This window comes from Dermochelys coriacea, chromosome 3, assembly GCF_009764565.3.
Source record: "Dermochelys coriacea isolate rDerCor1 chromosome 3, rDerCor1.pri.v4, whole genome shotgun sequence".
NCBI lineage: Eukaryota > Metazoa > Chordata > Testudines > Dermochelyidae > Dermochelys > Dermochelys coriacea.
The window spans coordinates 105,787,424-105,808,942 of NC_050070.1; the positions used below are offsets into that span (position 1 = coordinate 105,787,424).

Here is a 21,519-nt window from a genome sequence, read left to right on the forward strand (position 1 = left end):
ATTGCCCCTGGTGATTAGGGCAGTGATGAAGCTCCTCCACTCCTGTCTGTTTCTGGCAAAACTTTCAATGGTTCCCCAGCTGTGCTCCAGGTTTTTCAGCTCTGCTTCCACAGCTCTTCGGTTGTTTTCAGGCAGCCTCATTTTCGCTTGTCTTCAGGTGTCCATCTTATTGCTACTCTGGTGATGGAATCAGTTTCCATCCAAAGCACATGACAGATCCATCTCCAAAGCCTCCTAGCAATGATGGTGCTTATATCCTCTTGGCTGCACTGTGTCAATAGATCTTGGTTTGAGATTGTTCTGGGTCAAAAGATACGGAGGATTTTTCTGAGGCAGGTTGTATGGAATGAAGACAGTTTGGACATGTCATACTTTCTCATTCCTCATCATTCTGCACTATAAAGTGGTGTTGAAAATGCGCAGCTTCGATAAATCTTGTTTGGTTTTGGTGTTGTATTTTGACAATTTCCAGACTGTATTTACGCTCCTGAAGGTGTTCCTGGCTTCACTGATTTTTGTTCTGGATGTCCTGGCTTGTTCCACCGTCCTGGCTGATGGTGCTGCCCAGGAATGTGAATGTTTCTACATTGGTGAGAACATAATCCTCTATCTGTACCGGTGATGGTGAGGTAATATTAAAGGTCATATCTGTCTTCTTGCAATTGATTTTCAATCCAATTTGCTGGCTGAATGCGTTGAGTCGAGTTGTTTTTTCTTGTATATGATGTTGGATATGTGATAGGAGAGTGACATCATTTGCGAAGTCCAGATCTTCAAGGGATGAGAAAAGTGTCCATTTAATGCCTCTTGGCATGTCTTTTGTTGTACACCGCATTACCCAGTTGATGGCAATGTTGAAGAGGATTGCAGATATGACACACCCTGACATACTCCTGTTTTGACTTCGAAACTGAGCTCACTGTGATCAACACTGCATGTAAAGTTGAAATAGAATCTTTTGATGATGTTGATTATATGGAAAGGGATTCCATATGCCCGCAGAATGCTCCATGGGCTGGTCCTGTGAATGCTATCAAAAGCCTTCTCAAAGTCTATGAAATTTATGTAAAGTTGCCATTACCATTCTAAGCACTGTTCTGTTATGTTTCGTAGAGTGAAGATCTGGTCTGTGCATTCATGCCCTTTCCAAAAACCAGCTTGCTCTTTTCTGAGAATGCTATCAACTGTCTCTGATATACTCTGGACCATGATCTTACACAACACTTTGTTTGGCACAGATAAGAGTGTGATACCACACCAGTTATTACAATCACTGAGAGTTCCTTTCTTTGGTATCTTCACTATAACCCCATTGGTCCACTCATCTGGCACTTTTTCCCTTTCCCAGACTGATGGAAATAGAGGGACCAGGATAGATGCTGCTAATTTAGGATTTACCTTAAACAATTCTGCATTCAAGTTATCCTTGCCAGGAGCTTTCCCATTTTTTAAGTATTTGATGGCTTGAATGATCCCTTCCTTAGTTGGAGTGTCTGTGTTGATATTAAGATCTTCTTCTGCCTCTTCGATGTTTACTTCCTCTTTAGGTGATTCCCTGTTCAGCAATTCTTTAAAATGCTCTGTCCGATGCATTTTTTGTTCTTTTTCGGTTGTTAATAGGTGTCCTTGTTTGTTCCTGATGAGAGTGTTCGTTGGTGTCTGTCGTTTACCACTGATAAGCTGTGTCATTTTGTAGACGGTTCCTTGTTCACCACGAGCAGCTGCAGTCTCTGCTTGTGTTGCCAGATTATCAATATAATGCTGTTTGTCCACTCTCACAAGGTGTTTGACCTCCCGGTATGCCTTGCTGTAGTGCTCATGGTATTCATCCTTTAGCTTCTGGGATTTTGTGTCTAGAACTTTTTTCTTCAGGGCTCATCTGGTTTCTATGGCGTTCCATGTGCTGGGTGTAATCCACTCCTTCCTTCTCTTCTGCCTGTAGTCTAGATAGGCTTCACTGCTGTCATAAATATAAAGGGAAGGGTAACAACCTTCCTGTATACAGTACTATAAAGTCTCTCCTGGCCAAAGGCACAATATCCTTTTACCTGTAAAGGGTTAAGAAGCTCAGGTAACCTGGCTGGCACCTGACCAAAAGGACTAATAAGGGGACAAGGTACTTTCAAATCTGGGGCAGGGAAAGGCTTTTGTCTGTCCTGTGTGCTTGCTTGAGAGAGATCAAGAAAGCAAGCAATCCAATTCCATTAGAATTAGTAAGTATTAGCAAGGAAATGTGTTAGTTTACTTTTTGTTTTGGCTTGTGATTTTCTCTGTGCTGAGAGGAAGGTGTATTCCTCGTTTTCTTTTTGTAACTTTAAAGTTTTTGTCCAAAGGGAAATCTTCTGTGTTTTAAATCTGATTGCCCTGTGAGATTAGCTTCCCTTCTAATTTTACAGAGGTGCTTCTTTTACCTTTTTTCTTTCTAATAAAGTTCTGTTTCTTTTAAGACCCTGACTGATTTCTCTATTGTCCTAAGACCCAGGGGTTTGAGTCTGTGATCAATTTGTAACCAATTGGTTAGGATATTATTCTCAAGCCTCCCCAGGAAAGGGGGTGTAAGGGCTTGGGGGGATATTTTGCGGGAATAGGAACTCCAAGTGGTCCTTTCTCTGATTCTTTGTTAAATCACTTGGTGGTGGCAGTGTACCCTCCAAGGGCAAAGAGTTTGTGCCTTCGGGAAGTTTTACCCTAAGCTGGTAGAAGTAAACTTAGGGGGTCTTTCATGTGGGTCCCCACATCTGTACCCTAGAGTGCAGCGTGGGGAGGGAACCCTGACAACTGCTCTGTTCATAAATTGATGTTCCTTTGTCCCACTTCTTGTTGTTCTCCTCATCTGCATTCCCCTCCTCTTCATCAAGGTCTGCAAGTGCTTGAAACCTGTTCTTTAACTGCAGAACAAAGGCTTTCTGTATTTCAAGGGACTTTAGCTTATCAATAACATAGCATCTATGTCCCTTCTTTGGTGGACCCACACTTCTCAGTTTTAGCTTGATGGAGGCTATCACTGCCAACATCTCTACCCCTCCTCACTTTCACATCTGTCAGTGAGCGTCGCCATTTGCCATTGATCATGATATGGTCATCTGGTTCTTCCCTTTGCCATTTGGAGAACACCATGTCAGCTTGTGAATTTCACAATGTTCAAATAGGGTTCTACCAGTGACTAGGTCATTCATATTGCAGAAGTCAACAAGCCTTTCTCTGTTTTCATTCATGGTGCCACACCCATGTCTTCCCATTGCTCAGTCGTTGTTTGTGTTGTCCTTACTGACCTTGGCATTCAGGTCTCCCATGACAATAGTTAGGTTGTGGTGTGGTACTCTCTCTAACTCCCCCTGGAGTGTAGGGTAGAATTTATCCTTTACTACTTCATCACTAAAAGAAAAGGAGTACTTGTGGCACCTTAGAGACTAACAAATTTATTAGAGCATAAGCTTTCGTGAGCTACAGCTCACTTCATCGGATGCATCCGATGAAGTGAGCTGTAGCTCACGAAAGCTTATGCTCTAATAAATTTGTTAGTCTCTAAGGTGCCACAAGTACTCCTTTTCTTTTTGCGAATACAGACTAACACGGCTGCTACTCTGAAACCTACTTCATCACTGTCATTTATTGGAGCATAGCACTGAATCAGAGTGATGATATGTTTCCCTTTCAGTCTGGCTCTCATAAGTCTGCTGCTGATGAATTTCCATTCAAGCAGGGAATGCTCCACTCCCTTCTTCAAAAGGATGGCAACACTCTCATGGTGTTGTCCATCATCCCGTCCAGAAAATAGCATAATTTCTCCCGAGGCTGCTGTTAATCTTCCTGATCCCGTCCATCTGCTCTTGTTGACACCCAGGATGTATAAGCTGTAGCATCTTATCTCTGCTATGACCTGAGCTAGCTTCCCTGTTTTGAACATTGTCCGTACGTTCCAAAAACCAAGTTTGGTTTTTGTCTTGGTGTTGAGCACTTCAGTCTTCATGCCAGTGGCTTCCTTTCGGCTTTCACCACTGGCAATCGTACAGGTCATTGACTCCTGAAGGCTGTCACACATAGTAATGGTTGATTTCTCCATTGCGGTTTCCGTAAAACATATTTTGTTTTTTACAGGACAGGGTTGTTAGCTCTGTGCCTAACCCCCAACCTGAAGGACCAGGATGTCTGTTTGTCTGGCCACTCCCGCACAGACCAATCTGGCATGGTTGAACCTCCCAGGAGCAAAAAGCCCTTGTCGACACAGACTCTGGGGATCGTTAGAGCACCCAAGCTATCCTGCCACGACAAGGCACGGACACCAGAGAACAGGAGCTGAAGAGTTATTTGCCATTTATCCTCCAGTAAATTGCTGTCAGCCAAGGTTAACTCAGGAGTTCATGTTTCAGAGTAGCAGCCGTGTTAGTCTGTATTCGCAAAAAGAAAAGGAGTACTTGTGGCACCTTAGAGACTAACAAATTTATTAGAGCATAAGCTTTCGTGAGCTACAGCTCACTTCATCGGATGCATTCAGGAGTTCATGGCTCTCAGTCCAGTACTCAGGCACCTAAATTTCATATCCTCTCTGTAATCCTGTGTTTAGGATATATTTATATTAAAATAGGTCTGTTCAAAATATCTTCCTTAAAAATTTCTATGAAACTTGCACTGGACTATAAGGCTCTGAAATTATATGTTATATGTGAACTTTTGGTGACATAATTTTGTATAATAGTAACTAGACTGTCCTATTATACTTTAAACGGCTTTCAGGTCAGTTTTTGTTGTAGTTTCTTTCCACATAAAATCTACAGCTCCCTCTGAATCTTAAATTTGAACTAAATTTAAAGAGAATGCAAAATGAACACAATAAGGAAGGCCCCCACTAATTCTTAGAAGCTACAAGACTTGCTTCGTTATCTGTTTGAACAGACAAATTTAATAGTGAAATTGTTCATTCTGTGCTTAGATGTTCTTTTGCTTCCATTTCCCTGTAAAATGAGCTGTTTATATTACCTCTCTGGTACTAGGAAGATGTAAAGAGGATTGTTGCTATGGCTTAGCCATTGTGTCGATACCACTCTGCTCATTTATTAAGAAAATAACACAGGCGGGTTAAACAAACTAATTCTGTTAGCTCCACTGTTTGCTGTTTACGAGAACTGATCTGCTGAACCTACAGTCCTTTCTGTGTAACTAGCATTGACGATTTCTTTCATTCATTATTATCAGGTCCACCTGGAAAAAAGAACAGGGGTGTGGCACACGTTATAGAAAAATAAAAGAATATCTCTAACTGCTATGGGAAACTGTAATGTGTACAGAGACTGGCACTAGCTGCCAACCACAATAGCCCAGTAAACCCTGCAGCCCCTGGGTTTTGCTGCGCATTTTTCCACTGTAGACAATACCGCAGAATCAAAGAAGTTTAACACTTCATTATTTCTCTGTCCTCATTATAATTTAGAGTCCCTCTCAATTTAGTCATCTGAAAATTTCATTAACATGCTGAATGCATTTTTCCAGATCTCAGGTAGCAATCTTTATGGTAATGCATTAGACATTACTTCCCCCTCCCACCCCCACTTCCTGTATTTTGCCTATTATTACAAATTTTAATGCTTATATTATACCCATTATGATTCATACCGTGTTTTGGGGAGTGACTGGTGGTTAAAACTATAGAAATAGAAGAGTATTTAGAATTACATTTTTCCCCAAAAGTCTTACATGAGTGAATTATCAGTGAAATTAAAATTAAGTCAAATCATTCCCTTTAGTGTATAAATCAATTAGAAAAATGCAACGGCATATTATGTTTTATAGAAGCCTGCTCCCAAATAAATCTGAGGTCAGGAGCAATCAATATTTATAAGCCATTTGCAATTTTCAGTAAACAGACAGCCCCACATCAGACAATGCAGAAAAAAAATATTTGAGTTGCCCTGAAGTGTGCATCATAGATATAACTTGGCAGATATTAAGAGGAATTGGATCTTAATAAAGAAGGCCAGCCTACCACTTTTTTTTACAGATTATCTGTAGTGCAGATCATTGGTGCCAGCTCTGTTCTCAGTTTCCGTAATGGGATAAAGGAGATGGTTTTCCTTAATGAAGTCCTTGTTTATGTAGATCAGCAAAAGGTTTTGCAGAAATGGGATTAATTGTATTCCTTAAGTGGGTGGGTTTGTTTTTTAAAAGGTTCTGGCAGCATCAGGCATATCAGTATCCTGCATTATATTTTTAAATGCCCTTTCAGTTACCATCATTGTTTGTTTTTTGGTTTGTTTCTGTAGATTCTGGGACTTTTCCAAGCCTAACCCCTTGCTGGAGACTGTGGAGCATCATACAGAGTTTACATGTGGACTAGATTTAAGCCTTCACAACCATGGTCAGGTAACAGATAAGATGATTTTATGTTTCACTTGTCTATTACAGCCAATACAATCACAGCTGAATTGCAGACTCCATCATGAGCAGCAGCCATCAGTTTGTAGAATGCCTCAGGCAAAGGGTCTGGCTGAATGCAGGTTAAAATAAAGCACATGTAGTTCCATTTTTATCTGAGAAATGATTACTTGTTTGTAGATGGGTGCCTGGGAAGAAGTTGCAAAAGCAGACAGAGTTGAAATCCATATTGATTGCAGGTGGAAGCAAAAATTACTTTGATTTGGGAGCAAGAGTACTAGAGAAGGTGCCAAGTTCAGATCTAGTGTTCAGACCTGAAAAAACAAAAGGAGTACTTGTGGCACCTTACAGACTAACAAATTTATTTGAGCATAAGCTTTCGTGAGCTACAGCTCACTTCATCGGATGCATTCAGTGGAAAATACAGTGCGGAGATTTATATACACAGAGAACATGAAACAATGGGTATTACCATACACACTGTAAGGAGAGTGATCATTTAAGGTGAGCTATTACCAGCAGGAGAGTGGGGAGGAGGGGGAACCTTTTGTAGTGATAATCAAGGTGGTCCATTTCCAGCAGTTGACAAGAACGTCTGAGGAACAGCTGGGGGAGGAGGGATAAACATGGGGAAATAGTTTTAATTTGTGTAATGACCCATCCACTCCCAGTCTTTATTCAAGCCTAAATTAATTGTATCCAGTTTGCAAATTAATTCCAATTCAGCAGTCTCTCGTTGGAGTCTGGTTTTGAAGTTTTTTTTATTGAAGAATTGCAACTTTTAAGTCTGTAATCAAGTGACCAAAGAGATTGAAGTGTTCTCCAACTGGTTTTTGAATGTTATAATTCTTGACATCTGATTTGTGTCCATTTATTCTTTTACGTAGAGAGTGTCCAGTTTGGCCAATGTACATGGCAGAGGGGCATTGCTGGCACATGATGGCATATATCACATTGGTAGATGTGCAGCTGAACGAGCCTCTGATAGTGTGGCTGATGGATTAGGCCCTATGATGGTGTCTCCTGAATAGATACGTGGACACAGTTGGCTACGAGCTTTGTTGCAAGAATAGGTTCCTGGGTTAGTGGTTCTGTTGTGTGGTGTGTGGTTGCTGGTGAGTATTTGCTTCAGATTGGGGGGCTGTCTGTAAGCAAGGACTGGCCTGTCTCCCAAGATCTGTGAGAGTGATGGGTCGTCCTTCAGGATAGGTTGTAGATCCTTGATGATGCGTTGGAGAGGTGTTAGTTGGGGGCTGAAGGTGATGGCTAGTGGCTTTCAGTTATTTTCTTTATTGGGCCTGTCCTGCAGTAGGTAACTTCTGGGTACTCTTCTGGCTCTGTCAGTCTGTTTCTTCGCTTCAGCAGGTGGGTGTTCAGACCTGGTTAGAGATGGGTCAGTCATTAAATATGGATCCAGTACTAGGACTGAACTTCTCCAAAGTTCAAGAATGCTTGGATGTTGCCTTTTGCTTTAAGCCCACCTCTAGAGGAGACCAAATACATTATTTTAATTGTAGAAATCCCAAACATTAATGTCCTGGGGAATGAGATTTGGTAAATCAAGGCTAATCATTTGAGTATTGATTGTCCTGGGATTACTTGATAGTCTACATCTGTGTAATAGTGTAGGAGCTAGAGTAAAGCCAAGTAAGCTCACCCTTTGGCAGTGGATAATATGTACGTACAGATGGTATTACATTTAACTGCTCCTGAGTTTGTGCAACAGAAAAAGGGAAGTGATGGCTTATAGGTGACTCATATGCTTTGTATGTATTTGGTTTTAATCTATTGTGTGACATCCAGCTATCCTAGCAATGAGTGCTGTAAAAATGCTGAAATAAAGAAATATGTATAATGAAGTCAAAATATAATTAAGAAGTAATTGAAATAAATCTTTGAAATGAACACACATAGCATCTCAGTGGCTTCCAGTTTGAATATCTGTTGCCTCTCTCTAACTTCCACTTCAAACCTTTTCTTGATAATCTAAAGATTTGGATTTGACATGATTGGATTTTTTGCCCCCAGGTTGTATTTAGATATCTCTCAATACTGAAATAATTGAAACTTGATTTTGTTTACTGTACAGCTGAGGCAGGTACAGCATGTTGCCTACCGTGCACAAATCAAATCAAAATGGTATTCTGGTATATAATAAGCATCATGTTTCCCAATATCCAAAATATCCTAGACCAAACAGTGGGCTATTACTCTGTACAGATGCCTACATCATCTAACTTCAAATAACTTTTTTAGATCATAGTAAGGGGAGGCTCTTGGTAAATGAGAGAACTATGCAAGATGAACAAACAGAATTCCCCCTTAGGCGCAGACTACACTGGGTTTTTACTTTTTGTTTACAAACTGTGATCAAACATCTGTCCAACTAAAACAGCTTGTGACATGGTGTGGGTAGCTAGTGTCAGGGCAGGTCTGTAATTAAGAAGTTCTGCCGCTGCAGCATTTTCTGACAGCATAGTTAATCCACCTCTGTGAGAGGCGGAAGCTGTATTGATGGGCGAAGCCCTTCCGTGGACAATGATGTAGTTATATCTATGTGCTTTTGTAGCGTAGACCTAGCCTCAGTGAGGCCAAATGGTTTTAAATGTTTAAAAAAACATGAAAAGATTGGGTAAGGACTTTTATCATAGGGCCTTTTCCCTATACAATACTGTCCTTCCCTAGTTTTTCTGCTCATAGGCCTAGGGCTCTTTTGAGGCTCACCTGGGTATGTACTAACACGGCTGCTACTCTGAAATCTGTCACTTAAAGAAAAGTGTCCTTTAGACCTGAATTCAGACTACACCGTGGAATCACCTACGGCTGTTCCAAAGCTCAGTGAAAACATAGTTGCAAATTGAGTGGCTGTGTAGTTTGTGTATACAGAGTTCAATGGGTCTGGCTTCAGAAGAGGCCTTCTGACACATTCTCTTCTAAGTGGGACTTCATTCACGGGGTGAATTTCACCTATAATGAGTAGTAGTACTATACATAATGGAAATAAGGCACATCCTACAACCATATCATGTTCCAACTCGTATCATACAGTCCCTCTCTTCTTCTTTGGTTGGCTTTTGTGTTCTGATAGCTCTTAGGAGTTCTTGTGATGAACCATGATCCCATTGTGCAAGGTGCTATACAAAAACAGAAGAAAAAGACAGTGGTGAGCCCATCTGAACTAGCTAAGGGATGTGCCAAATGTCATTTTGTTGGGGCAGATTGTGCCAAGGCAGTTGAATAGTTGAGCTTGAGGTAGGTTATATCAACTAACGGGAGGCTCACACTATGTGAGCCTTTCAAAGAAGTAGCTATTGCCAGCAAGGAAGTAGTCTTAAACCTGGTTAGGGGGCACCTTGATTGAAAATCAACAAAAGTTTGTGTTTTCCAATTTGAGCGGGATGTTGCAATCATGAATTAGTGTTTAATCAGCTCTTATTTGTGTGACGCAGACAATAGCCATGTCATAAATGTAAAGGGAAGGGTAAACACCTTTAAAATCCCTCCTGACCAGAGGAAAAATCCTTTCACCTGTAAAGGGTTAAGAAGCTAGGATAACCTTGCTGGCACCTGACCAAAAAGACCAATGAGGAGACGAGATACTTTCAAAGCTGGAGGGGGGGAGAAACAAAGGCTCTCTCTGTCTGTGTGATGCTTTTTCCGGGAACAGAAAAAGAATGGAGTCTTGGAACTTAGTAAGTAATCTAGCTAGATATGCGTTAGATTCTGTTTTGTTTAAAGCTGATAAAATAAGTTGTGCTGAATGGAATGTATATTCCTGTTTTTGTGTCTTTTTGTAACTTAAGGTTTTGCCTAGAGGGATTCTCTGTTTTGAATCTGATTACCCTGTAAGGTATTTACCATCCTGATTTTACAGAGGTGATTCTTTTTACTTTTTCTTCAAATAAAATTCTTCTTTTAAGAACCTGATTGCTTTTTCATTGTTCTTAAGATCCAAGGGTTTAGGTCTGTGTTCACCTTTGCAAATTGGGGAGGATTTTTATCAAGCCTTGCCCAGGAAAGGGGGTGTAGGGTTTGGGGAGGATTTTGGGGGGAAAGACGTTTCCAAGCAGGCTCTTTCCCTGTTAGATGCTTGGTGGTGGCAGCAATAAAGTCCAAGGGCAAAAGGTAAAATAGGTTAAAACTTCCCCAAGGTACAAACTAAGCTGGTAAAAATAAGCTTAGGGGGTTTTCATGCAGGTCCCCACATCTGTACCCTAGAGTTCAGAGTGGGGAAGGAACCTTGACAAGCCACAAATAGCAAAGTTTAAAAGTACAACTACATTGAACATCCAGTTCATCTTGTCATGACACTGAACTTATTTCAACAGAAGTATGAAGAAATAAGGAATATTACTTTGCATATCATAAATTGCATGAAATTGCAGACTTTTGTTGTTCTAAAGCTACCTAATGCTCAAGGCAAACATGAGAAAAATGAAAGCCCTGTATTTTGTTTGAAAGCCTTTCTTCATTTCTGTGTCTACTTATCAGGTCCGCTCTGTACACCTCAGAGAACACCCAGTGCAGTGTGTAAATGAATGCTTTCTATAAAGCAGGTTCGTTCTTTGGCGGCTGTCTGAGAACAGGATGAGGATTTTAAAAGGGTGGGGAATCTCTTCAGCTTCTCTTTACTGATCTGTGAACTGTAAGCTGCAATTGAGTTTTCAAAATTGCAGTCGTGTGTGATTTTTAAAAGAATAATGGTGGTAATCATTTTCAAGCACTGATTACAGAAAGAATGTATTAAACATAAGTGACAGCAACATATCAAATCAGAACAGGACGTTTACAATGTACAGTGCTGAAAAGTACAAGCTGCGGATTAAAAATGAATACAAAGAGGAATATGAAGAGGAATAAAAACGCAGTACTCCAGTTTGATTTGTTATTTAAATGCACGATCAGGACTGGAATTTAAAATAGCTTGCATGCAACAGGGCACACGGTGTTCATACTTGATTTGCATCCTGGTTGCTTGCATAATTATTGTAATCCTGTATACAAAAGGATAGATGTCAAGTGGCCACTTGTACTGACAATTATGCATTTGTGCAATTCTAAGAGGTGTGGGAGCCAGATTCTCTTGTTTTGTCTAGACCTTTTGTGCTGCTGCTGCATTTTCACAGTTGTGGATTTCCCCGACACACATCAGGTGGCATAGATCTGGTTCCCCTTCCACCCACTCAGTACCTTACATTCACTATTTTTTTCCCACTGAATGCATCCAATGAAGTGAGCTGTAGCTCACGAAAGCTTATGCTCAAATAAATTTTAGTCTCTAAGGTGCCACAAGTCCTCCTGTTCTTTTTGCAAATACAGACTAACACGGCTGCTACTCTGAAAGCTGACATAGGGAGTGTATCAAGATTGAGAGAGAGATGGTCAGAGTGCTGCTGTGCTGTGCTCCAGCTAGAATGTGGCTGCTTAAAAGCCATAGCTAGCCTATGTAGATGCCCAGAGGTCTGGCAAAGAATCTGGGCTTGGGTCTGAAGACCTTTCAGATGAATGGGGACACTGTTGATGACGTGACACAGAGTAGCGATTTTCCTTGGTGTTAATTTTCTTTCCTTCATCCCTCAGGCTGTTGTGCACTATACTACACACCAGCTGGCTGCATAGGTGCCGCCCTCCTCTCCAGAGAAGGGATTGTATTTCAGTGGGATTGTTTTCACATAAATTGTGAAGTGCTCTGGGCTCCTGCATAAAGGGTGCTATACAAATAATATTTTGCATTGTTCTGTAAATATCTTCTAATTTGTGGGACTTTTTGGTGCAATATTTAATTTAAAAAAAAATCAAGAGAACAAATTAGAACATTCGTGGAAGTGACATTGTCAGGTTAAAACAAGCAGTCCCAAGTCATAAAGGGGAAAAGACGTGTGACAGCAGGGTGCAAAGAAAGCAGCACGGTAAGAGGAATGGGCACTGACCCTCTGCAATAAGAGCACATAATAGTTTCCTTCCAACATTGCCTCATATCTGTATAGTTATCAGGATTTCAAGGTCCCTGTAAATAGTTTCTGTAGACGGTGGGGTCCATGTAGCTTGTTAGGATTGCCACTCTGTTTTGTTTTTAAACTCCTGCAACTTTCTGGGGATGCACATGCAGCTTGATGGTCAACTCCTCACAATGAAATGAGACCTGCTTATTTTGGTCTGTCTTTCGGTGGCAACGATATTTGAATGATGCTTACTCTCGGGGGCGTAATGCAGTTTGTGATGGTGATACAGTTCTTTGCTCTCTTAAATGGCACTGACCGTCTGCAATAAGAGCATATAATAATTTCCCTCCAACATTGCCTCATATCTGTATAGTTATCAGGATTTCAAGGTCCCTGTAAATTCCACCATTAATGCAGTTTTATTGATACCTTCACTGAGGAACAACCCCAAAATGTAGGTCAGTACCTACCACTGGCAACAAATAAAAGCCATTGGAGGCTGTAAGTCTAACCTTTTTGCTCACTGCGTCATAGATTACATAGAGTAGAGGATTCCCCTGGTGTGCATTTCCGTTCCTCCATTCCCCAGACTGTTGTGTAGGTACAGGTTGTCTGAATGGGTTACTCCATCCATCCACAGGATATTTCAGTGGGATTGTTTGCAAGTGGCCTCCCTACCAGCCACTCAGAATGGTTGCTAACAGCCACGTTCACGTGTTTCAGTACTTGTGGAATGGATGAATAATGGCTCTTTTGCAGAAAGAAGTTCAGTTTTTTTAGGACCAAATATGAATTCAAACGGTGTCTTCAGTGGAGATGGTGTATTAGGTGTTCTGTTTGTAGTTACACCAGTCTGTTGTAACTAACTTTTGTAAAGCTGAAATTGTATTTTGTGGAAACTTTACTGGAAGATGCATAAACTTCCTTTGCTCCTTTTTTTTTTGTTTGTTTTTTGGGGTATTTTTGTGTCTTGTTTGTTCTTTCTTTGCACACATAAAAATTGTGGAATATAGATGTTCCACATGACTGTTGAAGCTTTCATGCCCCTAGAACAGGGGTGGGTGAACTTTTTGGCCCGATGGCCACATCTGGGTATGAAAGTTGTATGGCGGGCCATGAATGCTCACAAAATTAGGAGTTGGGGTGCGGGAGGAGGTGAGGGCTCTGGCTGGGAGTGTGGGCTTGGGGGTGGGGCCAGAAATGAGTTCAGGGTATGGGAGGGGGCTCAGGGCTGGGGCAGGAGGTTGGGGTGCAGGTGGGGGGGGTGAGGGCTGCAGCTGGCAGGGCGGGCTCTAGGGTGCAGGAGGGTGGGACTGAGCGGTTCGGAGGGTAGGAGGGGGATCAGGGCTGGGGCAGGGGGTTGGGGCACTGGACGGGGGCAGGGGCACAAGCTCTGGATGGCGCTTATCTCAGGTAGCTCCTGGAAGCAGTGGCATGACCCCCCTCCGGCTCCTACACAACGGTGCAGCCAGGCAGCTCTACGCAGTGCCCCATCCACAGGGGCTTTCCTGTAGTTCCCATCAGCCTTTGTTCTTGGCCAATGGGAGCTGTGGGGGCAGCGCTTGGGGCAGGGGCAGCATGCGGAGCCCCCTGGCTGCCCCTACACGTAGGAGCCGGAGGGGGACATGCTGCTGCTTCCGGGAGCCAAGTGGAGTGGGGCAAGCCCTAGACCCCGCTCCTCAGCAGGCAAGAGCTCGAGGGCCGGATTAAAACATCTGAAGGGCCAGATGCAGCCCCCGGGTTGTAGTTTGCCCACCCCTGCCCTAGAAACATTTCACTAACTACATCTTCCCTCCCCTCATTGCCTTTATCAGCCACTTCTTTAAACTTCTCAAGGCATTCCACGTAAAGTTTTACTTTTCGAAATTCCTTGAGAGAAAAGTTTGAGTAGTAATCGTGTTAGTCTGTATTCGCAAAAAGAAAAGGAGTACTCGTGGCACCTTAGAGACTAACAAATTTATTTGAGCATAAGCTTTCGTGAGCTACAGCTCACTTCATCGGATGCATTCAGTGGAAAATACAGTGGAGAGGTTTATATACATAGAGAACATGAAACAATGGGTGTTACCATACACACTGTAAGGAGAGTGATCACTGAAAATGAGCTATTACTAGCAGGAGAGCGGGGGGGAAAAAATCTTTTGTAGTGATAATCAAGATGGGCCATTTCCAGCAGTTGACAAGAACGTCTGAGGAACAGTGGGGGGTGAGGGAGGGGAATAAACTTGGGAAAATAGTTTTAATTTGTGTAATGACCCATCCACTCCCAGTCTCTATTCAAGCCTAAATTAATTTTATCCAGTTTGCAAATTCATTCCAATTCAGCAGTCTCGCGTTGGAGTCTGTTTTTTAAGTTTTTTTTGTTGAAGAATTACAATTTTTAGGTCTGTAATCGAGTGACCAAAGAGATGGAAGTGTTCTCCAACTGGTTTTTGAATGTTATAATTCTTGACGTCTGATTTGTATCCATTTATTCTTTTACGTAGAGACTGTCCAGTTTGACCAATGTACATGGTAGAGGGGCATTGCTGGCATATGATGGCATATATCACATTGGCAGATGTGCAGTTGAACGAGCCTCTGATAGTGTGGCTGATGTGATTAGGCCCTATGATGGTGTCCCCTGAATAGATGTGTGGACACAGTTGGCAACGGGCTTTGTTGCAAAGATAGGTTCCTGGGTTAGTGGTTCTGTTGTATGGCGTGTGGTTGCTAGTGAGTATTTGCTTCAGGTTGGGGGGGGCTGTCTCCCAGTATCTGTGAGAGTGATGGGTTGTCCTTCAGGATAGGTTGTAGATCCTTGATGATACGTTGGAGAGGTTTTAGTTGGAGGCTGAAGGTGATGGCTAGTGGCGATCTGTTTTCTTTGTTGGGCCTGTCCTGTAGTAGGTGACTTCTGGGTACTCTTCTGGCTCTGTCAATCTGTTTCTTCACTTCAGCAGGTGGGTATTGTAGTTGTAAGAATTCTTGATCAACTTCATGAAAAAACTCGTACAGATACAGACAGACATCATCTTCCTTTCCAAATGCAAACAGATGGAAATCATACCAAAAGGAATGAAGGTAAAAAATCCATTACAATCTACCTACCACACAGACTGCTGACAGCTTATGCCACACGCTCTCAAAGAAACTACGGAACCACCTGATCAACATCCTCTACAGCAAACAGGAAAAGATTAAGAATGAGTTCTCAAAACTGGATACTCGCATAAAAAAACAACCTTCCACACAAACTTCCTCGTGGCTGGACTTCACAAAAACTAGACAAGCCATTTACAACACACACTTGGCTTCTCTACAAAAGAAAAAGGACACTAAACTATCTAAACTACTACATGCCATAAGGGGCCACAACAGTGGTTCCCTTAACCCATCCAGCAATATTGTTAATCTATCCAACTATACTCTTAGCCCAGCAGAAGAATCTGTCCTATCTCGGGGCCTCTCCTTCTGCCCCTCCACCACCACGAACAGTTCTGTGGTGACCTAGAATCCTATTTTCGACGTCTCTGACTCAAGGAATATTTCCAACACACCTCTGAACAACATACTAACCCACAGAGACCTTCCTACCAAGACTACAAAAAGAATTCTGGGTGGACTCCTCCTGAAGGTCGAAACAACAGTCTGGACTTTTACATAGAGTGCTTCTGCCGACGTGCACAGGCTGAAATTGTAGAAAAGCAGCGTCACTTGCCCCATAACCTCAGCCGTGCAGAACACAATGCCATCCACAGCCTCAGTAACAACTCTGACATCATAATCAAAAAGGCTGACAAAGGAAGTGCTGTCGTCATCATCATGAATAGGTCGGAATATGAACAAGAGGCTGGTAGGCAGCTCTTCAACACCACTTTCTACAAGCCATTAACCTCCGATCCCACTGAGGGTTACCAAAAGAAACTACACCATCTGCTCAAGAAACTCCCTGAAAAAGCACAAGAACAAATCCGTACAGACACACCCCTAGAACCCCGACCTGGGGTATTCTATCTGCTACCCAAGATCCATAAACCTGGAAATCCTGGACGCCCCATCATCTCAGGCATTGGCACCCTGACAGCAGGATTGTCTGGCTATGTAGACTCCCTCCTCAGCCCTACGCTACCAGCACTCCCAGCTATCTTCGAGACACCACTGACATCCTGAGGAAACGACAATCCATTGGTGATCTTCCTGAAAACACCATCTTGGCCACTCTGGATGTAGAAGCCCTCTACACCAACATTCCACACAAAGATGGACTACAAGCCATCAGGAACAGTATACCCGATAATGTCACAGCAAACCTGGTGGCTGAACTTTGTGACTTTGTCCTCACCCATAACTATTTCACATTTGGGGACAATGTATACCTTCAAATCAGTGGCACTGCGATGGGTACCTGCATGGCCCCACAGTATGCCAACATTTTTATGGCTGATTTAGAATAACACTTCCTCAGTTCTCGTCCCCTAATGCCCCTACTCTACTTGCGCTACAATGATGACATTTTCATCATCTGGACCCATGGAAAAGTAGCCCTTGAGGAATTCCACCATGATTTCAACAATTTCCATCCAACCATCAACCTCAGCCTGGACCAGTCCACACAAGAGATCCGCTTCCTGGACACTATGGTGCTAATAAGCGATGGTCACATAAACACTACTCTATACCGGAAACCTACTGACCGCTATTCCTACCTACATGCCTCCAGCTTTCATCCAGACCAAACCACACGATTCATTGTCTACAGCCAAGCTCTACGATACAACCGCATTTGCTCCAACCCCTCAGAGACAAACACCTACAAGATCTCTATCAAGCATTCTTACAACTACAGTACCCACCTGCTGAAGTGAAGAAACAGATTGACAGAGCCAGAAGAGTACCCAGAAGTCACCTACTACAGGACAGGCCCAACAAAGAAAATAACTGAACACCACTAGCCATCGCTTTCAGCACCCAACTAAAACCCCTCCAACATGTCATCAAGGATCTACAACCTATCCTGAAGGATGACCCATCACTCTCACAGATCTTGGGAGACAGGCCAGTCCTTGCTTAAAGACAGCCCCCCAATCTGAAGCAAATACTCACCAGCAACCACACAACAGAATCACTAACCCAGGAACCTATCCTTGCAACAAAGCCCGTTGCCAACTCTGTCCACATATCTATTCAGGGGACACTATCATAGGGCCTAATCACATCAACCACACTATCAGAGGCTCGTTCAGCTGCACATCTACCAATGTGATATATGCCATCATGTGCCAGCAATGCCCCTCTACCATGTACATTGGTCAAACTGGACAGTCTCTACATAAAAGAATAAATGGACACAAATCAGACGTCAAGAATGAAAACCTTCAAAAACCAGTTGGAGAACACTTCCATCTCTTTGGTCACTCGATTACAGACCTAAAAGTTGCAATTCTTCAATAAAAAAAGCTTCAAAACCAGACTCCAACGAGAGACTGCTGAATTGGAATTAATTTGCAAACTGGATACAATTAACGTAGGCTTGAATAGAGACTGGGAGTGGATGTGTCATTACACAAAAACTATTTTTCCATGTTTATTCCCCTCCCCCACCCCCCACTGTTCCTCAGACGTTCTTGTCAACTGTCTGAAATGGGCCACCTTGATTATCACCACAAAAGGTTCCCCCCCCCCTACTGCTGGTAATAGCTCACCTTAAGTGATCACTCTCCTTACAGTGTGTATGATAACACCCATTGTTTCATGTTCTCTATGTATATAAATCTCCCCACTGTATTTGCCACTGAATGCATCTGACGAAGTGAGCTGTAGCTCACGAAAGCTTATGCTCAAATAGTGTTTGCTAGTCTCTAAGGTGCCACAAGTACTCCTTTTCTTTTTGAGAGAAAAAGAACCCATTTTTTGTTTAATTTGTGCATGGATTTCTTGTCTGGCTTTCTTAGTCATTATGAATGTTATTGGTGAATCCCTTTGTAGGCCTTTGCAAACATCCCTTTTGTTTGGGTAAAATTCATCCTTGTGCATAAGGAACCAGTGCAAGACAAGACCTTATGTGCAACTTACCCCCACACACAAACACCAGGCTGCTAAAATGAGACTTAAGTGGCACATAGGCCTAGAGCTGGCCTAAATTTCACTCTGTCATTTCCTATTTTTAAAAATTCTTGGTATTTTTAAACTGTCCCACTATAGGTAGTCTTTCACGTGTGAAGTGGAAGGGTTAATATCAGCACATTAGACCTGAGTTTTGTGAAAACTATAGTTGCTACAGCCATAATAAAGTTCTGTGAAAGCTATAATGTCACGATACTGGAAGGGGTTATCATATCAGCAGTCAAATATTTCCATCTCTTGATTTTAAAGTGTTACGAAAAGTGCACAGATCACTGTCTTATTCAACAGATTTTTCACCTTGTATGTGTGTTCAAACTTATCAGATTTAGTGACTTTAAAGCTCTGACTGCTTTTTAATTTGGTTTACCATGCTGAGCCAACACTGCAGAGTGTGAGCTGGATTCTGATTCTTTAATAAAACTGTTTGCTTAGTGCCAATGAGTTATACCAGTGCAACTTGATGGAAGACAAACAGGGTTTCATGAAGAGAACATTTGACCTGAACAACTGTTAATTACTGGTGATTATTTAAAAAAAAATGAAACCTTACTTGACTTTTAGATACAAAGGTAGAGATTGCAAGGCTGGTGGTTAGGAAGCATGTTGTTTTGCTTGTAAACTGAACATATTTGATATGGAGTCACTGAGAAACAATAAACACGGACCCCTCATAATGCCACTTTTAAAGTGTCATATGTCAGCATAGAATGGCAAATTAAAGTTTGGATTAAACCTATCCACAACACTGCATTGATTTTATCCGTAACTAAAGGATGGACCTGGGTTCTTTAAAATAGCTCTTTAAAGATTCTTTTCTTTAAGCTATCTAACTTTCCAAGAGTGCATCCATTGTTGCAAGTAGTTTTGAAAGCCCTCTGCACTTCACTGCCAGACTTGTCTTTCAGACCTGCAACTCAGACAAATTTAGACAGCACATCCTTCACCATTAAGATGTATTAACTGTTGTGCTTAGAGGATTGTTTCAAGTCTACAAAATCAGCTCCCTTTTCCATATTCCATATCAGATCAAGAAAACAGCTGTCTTCTATCTTTTGAAATAGATGCTAGCCACTTTGTATAACGTTCCAGAGACTTGATCATGAAGGTAGTCAGTTCCAATTTTCAGTTCAGTGCTTTGTGACACTTTTTAATAGTCTGAAAAGCAGGAGCAATGCCCTCTCCAAATCTCTTCCCTTCTTGGGAGAGTAATACATTTCTTTAGCAATGTCTGGGACATTGCTATTTCTGGTCAGTGTATATAATTTGAATCCAGGTCTATGTAAGAACTTCTGTCCAGTTTTTTATTCTGTATTCATCACAAATGATTATACAAATTAGAAACAGTCTGTAGTTTGAAAAATACCACACACAAACTAGAATGCTTGCAAATGAAATTTTTTTTAACAAAATTACAATATGCACCTCTCAATTTATGCATGAGAGGAGGGTTCAGTTACAGTTCATCTCTGATGCCTCTTGAACAAACATAGGGTCACAGTAATGCTTGGGCCTTTCTAATCCAAGATGGAACCCCTTATTATTTTAAACCAACAGATGCATACCTCAAACCCAGCAGGTTAAGTGCATGGGGGAGGGGGTTAGTGCCACATGGCAAGGGACTTCGCTTATAACCTTTTTCCTTTATCCCTTGTTCTTAAACTCACTTAAACCCTCTTTTTGTTTATAAATTGTTTTACTTTTAAGCTAAACCTGCCTAGTGCTGTTGAAGTGACTGCTAGCTCCAGTTAAAGTAATAAGCTGTGCTTTTGTCTCTTTAAAGGAGCAATGAACCTTATTACTTCTCTGAGTGTTCCAGGAGAGGGCTGAACACTTCAGGGCAGGCAGTTGGAGGAAAATTTGGGACTTAAGAGTATGTTGGGAGTCACCCTGTAAGTAGTAACCAAGGCTGGTGGAGACCAGGGTGGGGCTGTTGTGTTGTAGGCAGGTTGCTAGGAGCAGAATGTTGAACCAGGACTGCACCGCACACAGATTCAGGAAACTGCATTCCTGTCTGCTGGCTGTTGGTGTCCAGGCTCTGAGCCACGGCGCCAGAGCATTTAAGGCACCCAAGCTTATAGGGCAGGTGGTGAGATGACCTTTCACTGGTCTGGGTTGCACCCCAAAATGTTAGTGGATCTGCCTACCTTGACTAACCAAAGGTCAAGGGGAGTGGGAGTGAAGGCAGAAGTGTCACCTACCCCTTGATTCACATCGTTGAAGAAATGGAATGGGGGTGTGGGGAATTGAGGGCAAAATTTCCTTTCCATTCTTGTCCAATTATGGGCTAGAAGAAATGGTCACCTTTCAAAATAAGTAGCAGGCCTAATAACCATCTTTATTAGCTTCACAAAATGTTTGTCCCCTGTGTACGCAAGAGTGCTCAGGACCCTTTACAGATGTTTCATCATAATATAAGTAGCCCATAGAATTAAGCATAAAAAGAAGAAATGTTTCCTAGAGAAGAGGAGGAAGGGAAAGTAATGCAAATAGGAGTGAAAATGTAGCGACAGTAACTTTTTTTTAAAACCTGTTGTAAAAGAAAAAGTGTTGTATGTCTTATTGAAACTCAGCAGGGCAGAGACAAATGTGTAGAGTGTCAGGGTTCCTTCCCCACTCTGAACTCTAGGGTACAGATGTGGGGACCCGCATGAAAGACCCCCTAAGCTTATAGGTTAAAAACTGCCCCAAGGTACAAACTTTGCCTTGTCCTTGAACAGTATGCTGCCACCACCAAGTGTTTTAAACAAAAAACAGGGAAAGAGACCCTTGGAGACGTCTTCCCCCAAAATATCCCCCCAAGCCCTACACCCTCTTTCCTGGGGAAGGCTTGATGATAATCCTCACCAATTTGTACAGGTGAACACAGACCCAAACCCTTGGATCTGAAGAACGATGAAAAATCAATCAGGTTCTTAAAAGAAGAATTTTAATTAAAGAAAGGGTAAAAGAATCACCTCTGTAAAATCAGGATGGAAAATACTTTACAGGATATTCAGATTCAAAACACAGAGGATCCCCCTCTGGGCAAAACCTTAAAGTTACCGAAAACAGGAATAAACCTCCCTCTTAAGACAGGAAAAATTCACATAAAACAAAAGATAAA

General features: G+C 42.1%; 1 protein-coding gene and 1 long non-coding RNA gene across 5 annotated transcripts in view; one reads left to right on the forward strand and one right to left on the reverse strand.

The window, feature by feature from the left end:
* Positions 1-21,519, forward strand: part of PEX7 (peroxisomal biogenesis factor 7) — a 91,084-nt gene that overhangs the window by 56,118 nt on the left and 13,447 nt on the right. For 3 of the 4 annotated variants that reach the window (XR_006279994.1, XM_038395812.2, XM_038395809.2), the window contains exon 9: positions 6,258-6,357. Coding sequence is in view for 3 of the 4 variants with exons in the window: in XM_038395812.2 (XP_038251740.1) it covers positions 6,258-6,357 (100 nt within the window). In the remaining variant the exon portion in view is untranslated. Of the gene's footprint in view, positions 1-6,257; positions 6,358-11,949; positions 12,004-21,519 lie in introns of those variants that run through there. The other variant, XM_043511060.1, reaches the window with a different exon arrangement.
* LOC122459364 lies at positions 861-21,124 on the reverse strand. The gene is made up of 4 exons (XR_006279996.1): positions 21,114-21,124; positions 9,042-9,045; positions 7,697-7,704; positions 861-1,006 (listed from the first exon to the last, which is right to left on the reverse strand). It is a non-coding gene; the product is annotated as an uncharacterized LOC122459364 (long non-coding RNA).